This window comes from Grampus griseus, assembly GCF_964374135.1.
Source record: "Grampus griseus genome assembly, chromosome: 19".
NCBI classification, from domain to species: Eukaryota; Metazoa; Chordata; class Mammalia; order Artiodactyla; family Delphinidae; genus Grampus; species Grampus griseus.
In genome coordinates this window covers 8,075,805-8,081,920 of record NC_139013.1, presented here as the reverse complement: position 1 = coordinate 8,081,920, position 6,116 = coordinate 8,075,805, and the positions used below count along the sequence as shown (strand labels likewise).

General features: G+C 51.5%; 1 protein-coding gene across 1 annotated transcript; it reads left to right on the top strand.

Annotated features, from left to right (window-relative positions):
* Positions 1–267: 267 nt before the first annotated feature.
* LOC309836758 (cone-rod homeobox protein) lies at positions 268–2,736 on the top strand (the record flags this gene model as incomplete). The annotated part of the gene is made up of 3 exons (XM_082676891.1): positions 268–367; positions 1,103–1,254; positions 2,089–2,736. The coding sequence occupies 3 exons, from the start codon at positions 268–270 to the stop codon at positions 2,734–2,736; spliced, it is 900 nt and encodes a 299-aa protein (XP_082533017.1).
* Between the last annotated feature and the right edge of the window lie 3,380 nt (positions 2,737–6,116).

The following is a 6,116-nucleotide window of genomic DNA, read 5'->3' as shown; positions in this document are numbered from 1 at the left end:
GGAATAAGAGCTTCCATTTACATGCCCATTACAGCTTTCGCTCTCTGCTTTACAGAGCCTCACTGAAGCTTTGATGACCTTAAGCAGAGGGCTGTTTTATAGGTGGGGAAACTGAGGCACAGAGAGGGGGATACGTTGCCCAAGGTCACGCACCTAAGAAGAGACTGAGGCAGGATATGAACCACGCGGTGATGAACTGGGGAGTGCTTGAGTACCCACCCTTCTCTTGCAGGCCCACTGACCTGGGCCCCAGCATCCTCGAGGATCATGATGGCGTATATGAACCCGGGGCCCCACTATTCCGTCAACGCCTTGGCCCTGAGCGGCCCTAGCGTGGATCTAATGCACCAAGCTGTGTCCTACCCGAGTGAGTACGGTCCTTCTCCCCGCCACCCCCAGCTGGCCCCCATCTCCTGGGGACCTCTGGGGTCCCTTGCCCTCAGGAGGAGGATGGGCACTTCCAGGGGTGACGTGAGGGCCGTACACCAGCCAAATGTGTTCACCTGTAAATGCCAAACACCCCTCCACATCTCTTAGGGATGCAGGTAACCATAGGGACCGTCATAGAAATAGAGGATAGTCGTTCCCTCTGGGGTGAAGGAGGGAAGCGATCTGGAAGGGGGACCTAGAGGAATCCCCACCTGTTAGCAGTGCTTTATTTCTCAAAGAAGGAAGCACTCTGTTTTTGGTGGCGTTATTCTTTAGGTGTTTTTTAAAAACTTTATTAAGTTGACTGTTATGGACCTGCCACTTTTATAGGCTGTGTATCCAAGATGTCATGTTTCAACTGCATGTCTTAGTGCAGAAGAAATTTTAGAAAGGGGATGAAAGTCAAACTCATATACCTCCTTACATGGCTAAAGCCAGTTCTCCTCAGGGAGAAGCATGAGCCCCCCAATGACAGACAAAGGGGGACCCCATTTTCCAGGGGGACAGAGTGAGGTCTAGAAGTTCAGGGAATCGGCACCCCCTTAGTTTGGGCAGTTGAACACTCAGAAGGAGCTTCTCAGCATCCCATGTACGCTCAGGACCTCACATCAGCAGATGAAGAGAATGGCGTCTCAGGTCACCTGAAGGTCCCATTTTCCTGTCCCTACACCAGGCGCCCCGAGAAAGCAGCGGCGGGAACGGACCACCTTCACACGAAGCCAGTTGGAGGAGCTGGAGGCCCTGTTTGCTAAGACTCAGTACCCGGACGTGTATGCCCGTGAGGAGGTGGCTCTGAAGATCAATCTGCCTGAGTCCAGGGTTCAGGTGGGGTGTTCTGGTCTCTGGATTCCTCTGGTCCTTCCTGGGACCCAGAGTGAAGGGAAGAGGGAGAGGTCGCAAAGTCACAGCCAAAGTCATAACGTGTCCTAGTAATCCCTCGCCTCTATTATTTCGCTGGCGTCTTCTCTTACACTCCTACCCCTTCTCACTCTACTCCAGCAACACTGGCCCCTGGTCCTTCCTCTAGCATGCCCACCAAACACACTCCTGCCTCAGGACCTTTGCACTCTCTGTTCCCTCTACCTGGAAGGTATATTCCCCATCACCCTCTTCAAGTCTTTATCAACCAATCAAGTCACCTTGCTAGTCAATGAGACCTACACCCCCTTTGGCATTTGAAGCCGCAACCTTCCCCTGCCACCCCACCCTGCTGCCCGCCCTTATCCTGATCAACTGGTTCTTTCATAGTATTTATCACTTTCTAAATACTATGTGATTTGCTGACTTCCTGTTTATTTTTAACCTGTCTCTCTCAACTAGAATGTCAGCTTCACTTGTGTGTCCCCAGAGTAGTAGAAGATGGTTAATCCATGCTTATTAACCAGTTGGATGGATGGACGGATGGATGGATGGATGGGTAAACGTGTATGTGTGCGTTTGTATGATTGTATGGGTGTACGATGTATGTATGAATGTATATATGCTTGTTTGTATGACAGTATGTGTACATCTGTGCATAGGATTGGACAGATGAAAGTATGTATGTATGTATATTGTATGTATATACACACAACTGTATGTCATCATTCCTGGGCACCATGAAGGCTCCCCCGGGCCTCCTTCCCGCTCACCCACCCCGACCTCCCCTCTCACCCCCAGGTCTGGTTCAAGAACCGCAGGGCTAAGTGTCGACAGCAGCGGCAGCAGCAGAAACAGCAACAGCAGCCCCCAGGGGCACCAGCCAAGGCTCGTCCTGCCAAGAGGAAGGCAGGCACCTCTCCAAGATCGTCCACGGATGTCTGTCCAGACCCGCTGGGCATCTCAGATTCCTACAGCCCCCCTCTACCCGGGCCCTCAGGCTCCCCCACCGCGGCGGTGGCCACGGTGTCCATTTGGAGTCCGGCCTCAGAGTCCCCGTTGCCCGAGGCACAGCGGGCTGGGCTAGTGGCCTCGGGCCCTTCTCTGACGTCGGCGCCCTACGCCATGACCTACGCCCCCGCCTCTGCTTTCTGCTCCTCCCCCTCGGCGTATGGGTCGCCGAGCTCCTATTTCAGCGGCCTGGATCCCTACCTTTCTCCCATGGTGCCCCAGTTGGGGGGCCCGGCTCTCAGCCCCCTTTCTGGCCCCTCCATGGGGCCCTCACTGACCCAGTCCCCCACCTCCCTGTCAGGCCAGAGCTATGGTACCTACAGCCCTGTGGACAGCTTAGAATTCAAGGACCCCACAGGCACCTGGAAATTCACCTACAACCCCATGGACCCCCTGGACTACAAGGATCAGAGTGCCTGGAAGTTTCAGATCTTGTAGAGGATTCTCCTTCTCCATCCCTTGTCCCAACTGCCTCCTTGCACATTGTCCCAGCCTGCCCTGGGGCGGCATCCCTGAGAAGGTGGCAGGAGCTGACCACCCCTTCCAAAGGTCATGGCCTCTTTGGCTCCAGTGCAACTTAGCCCAACCCAGTCCACCCCTTTCCTCCTGGGGGGCCCCATAAGTCTTAGTCATTCTCTCAACCCCAATGCCGTCTCGCATGGAGTCCAACCGGCATTTCAAACCATGAGCCCCAGACTCCAGAAACTGGTGCTGAGAATTTGCCCTGAGACAAAATTAAACCAAACGTGCAGCTGATTTGGGGTAATGTTTAGGTCAGAATCACGGTGTCCTTGAACAAACAGGGAGGGAGGCTCGATGCCTTCACTTTCCATTTGGGACACATCTTTAGCATATGAGTAGAGATCCTTCTAGAAACTCCAAAGACAGACTTTACAAAGCCCCAGGATGGAACCTTAGGCCAATTACACAGTTAAGTTCAGAAATTCATTTGACAATTTTACATATTTCACAAATGTCAGGTTTACATGATAGGCTTAGGGGGCTGTTTGATATATATTTTTTTTTCTCTTTTTCTTCTTCTTCTTCTTAGTTTCTTCTTAAAGACATTTCATCATTCATTCATTTGGACATCGGAAATGGGCATACTTGGTGGAAGAATGGAAGGCAAGTTGCCTGTTTCACATCTGTTTTGTTTTCTTTTGTTTTCGCATTTTCTAAAGGTGAACTTCACCCACACATTGGAGGAATCGTCGTCATTGTTGTGTGGGGTGCACCGACTATGGTTGTGGGTATTTCAAAGAGAAGAAGAGGTGGACAGGCTTCCCACCTGCAAATATACAAGAGGCGGGGGTGAGAAATGGGTTTGGAGGCAGCCCCACATCCCAAACACACATTCCCTCTTTTAGATGTTCTGTTTTCAGTTTCGATTGTGGGATTGGACAATACATAGAGCTTGGTCTGGGAAGTTTTCCTGGGGCAGCACCATATTTCTTTCAATGCAGTCTGACCCATGGCCACAGAGACAAGCATTGTGAGAATTTGAAGAAGGATTCAGGCATTTTGACACTCTTGGAAGTTTGGTACTTTGGCACCTGCCTTCTCAATCTGAGTTCTCCTTTCATTTTTGGGTGGGGAAGGCAGCAGCCACGAGCCTTTCACTGGGGGGGCGTTTCACAAGGCAAGGGGTGAAAGAAAGTAAGGGGGTGGTGTGCTGGGAGACGCTTAACAATGGATTCCTGAAAGAAGAGGAAAGCCCTGATTTGTAGTGGTTGCCCATTTCCATGGTGTAAATACTCCCACCGTGGCTGATTTCAGGGCATCAAGCTGAGGTCCCTGAACTCGGAGGTGGGAAGAGACACTTGTAATCTGTGCTCATGAGCCAGGACAAGCAGGCTCCAGGCCCCCAGTGCAGGAAGGAATGTCAGGAGGAAGGCACAGTGCAAAGAGAGGCTGAGAGACATTGGATGATTCTTCCGGGTCCAGGTCAGGAGAGGTCCACACAGCCTAGACCCTGGAGGGCACACTGCAATCATTAGAGCCCACAAAGGTGGTTTACTCAACATACTTCTCGATCATCTCTCATGGGTCTGAGTTGTGCTGGGACATTAGGCCCAGAGTCCACTGTGGGAAGCAATGAATAAACAGAGAAGGACGGCATATGTTGGGGTACGAGATGGGGGATCCAGGCAAAATTTTCAGGGTAGAGACAGGTAGGAGAGGACATTGTGCTCTGGATCTGTGCAAAAATTGGGACGGGGATGCCACGTCCGTTAGTCATTTTGCAGAGACTCGCACTCTCTGAGCTGGAGGCTGGGGTCTCAGGTGTAAACAAGAGTCTCTCCCTGCCCCACGGAGTTCCCCATTCATAGAGGAGGGTGTGTCTTGTGCAAGCAATTCAAAGGCAGCTCAATAAGGAGGTCCAGGGAGGGCTTGGAGGATGGCCACGATATTCTGGAGGAGGGTGGAAAGTAATAGTGGCTGGATGGGGGAGTCACAGTCACAGGTCAAGACTTCAAGAGACCCCTGTCCTGGTGTCTTCTGAGAGTTCTCTAGGAGTTGGACAGAGGGAGGAGTTGAATCTTTTGGGAGATTCCAGGTTCCTTTCCCTGGGCCAGCCTCCTGAACATTGGTTCTTCAGATGTCCATTGGGGCTTCCTAAAGCCAGGAAGAGTGACAAGTGAATTGGGGACAGAGCAAGAGGCAAGGGGCCTCCCTCACTCTGTGTCAGGCCCACTGTCCTCCCCTTTCCCACTCACTGGAACTCCAGGTCTCCCTTCGCTGGCCACCTGTGGAGTGAAAATGATTAAAATGTTGAATCCCGCTTAAAGTCTGGGTGATTTTTTTTTTGTTTCCATGTAGGTGCAGACCTGAGGAAGTAAAAACAAGGATTGCTCTGTCCCCACCCTCTCTCCCCCACCTTCTTTCTCTGGGGACATGGGTGCGTCCATGTGCTTTCTCTGTCTGGTCACCGTCTTTTCCGTGATATCTCCCTAAAGCCAATTAGGCAGGGACATGGGCTCCAGACGGCCAGCTTCCACCTGCTGTTACCTCACTGGGCCCCTCCCTCGCTGCAAGGGAGTGATGACCATGCTTCTTGCTTCAGTGGTCCATGTGAGGTTTATTTATTTATTTATTTATAGCTGCGTTGGGTCTTGTTGCTGCATGCGGGCTTTCTCTAGTTGCGGCGAGCGAGGGCTGCTCTTTGTTGCGGTGCACAGGCTTCTCATTGACGTAGCTTCTCTTGTCGCAGAGCACAGGCTCTAGGCACATGGACTTTAGTAGTTGCGGCATGCGGGCTCTGTAGTTGCGGCTCATGGGCTTAGTTGTTCCATGGCATGTGGGATCTTCCCGGACCAGGGATCGAACCCATGTGCCCTGCATTGGCAGGCAGATTCTTAACCACTGCGCCACCAGGGAAGTCCCAGTCCATGTGAGGTTTAAGCCCTCCTCATCAGCCTCTAGACCTCTGCAGCTTCATCTCACACCTCCACCTTTCCCCTTCCATCCTTGCCACTTTCCATCCCTTCTCCCTGGTCACTTTTGATTTCCCACCATTTCTCTTCCATCTCTCTTCTTTTCTCTTTCCTTTTTTTCTTTTTCCCTCCTTACTATTGAGTCTCAGACTCCCAGGTCCCCATTTCTTTTAGATGATTTTTGTCTTTTTCTTTCTTTCCCCTTATTCTCTTTTCCTTAGTCTTTGCCTTTCTGTTTCTCCAACTCCAAGTCATCAAGCTCTTCTTCTGTCCCTGTCAATCACTGTGCTCTGGGTTAAAATGTGTGTGTGTGTGTGTGTGTGTGTGTGTGTGTGTGTGTGTGTGTATCAAACACTGAATTGGTGAGGTCAGACAAACTTGCTC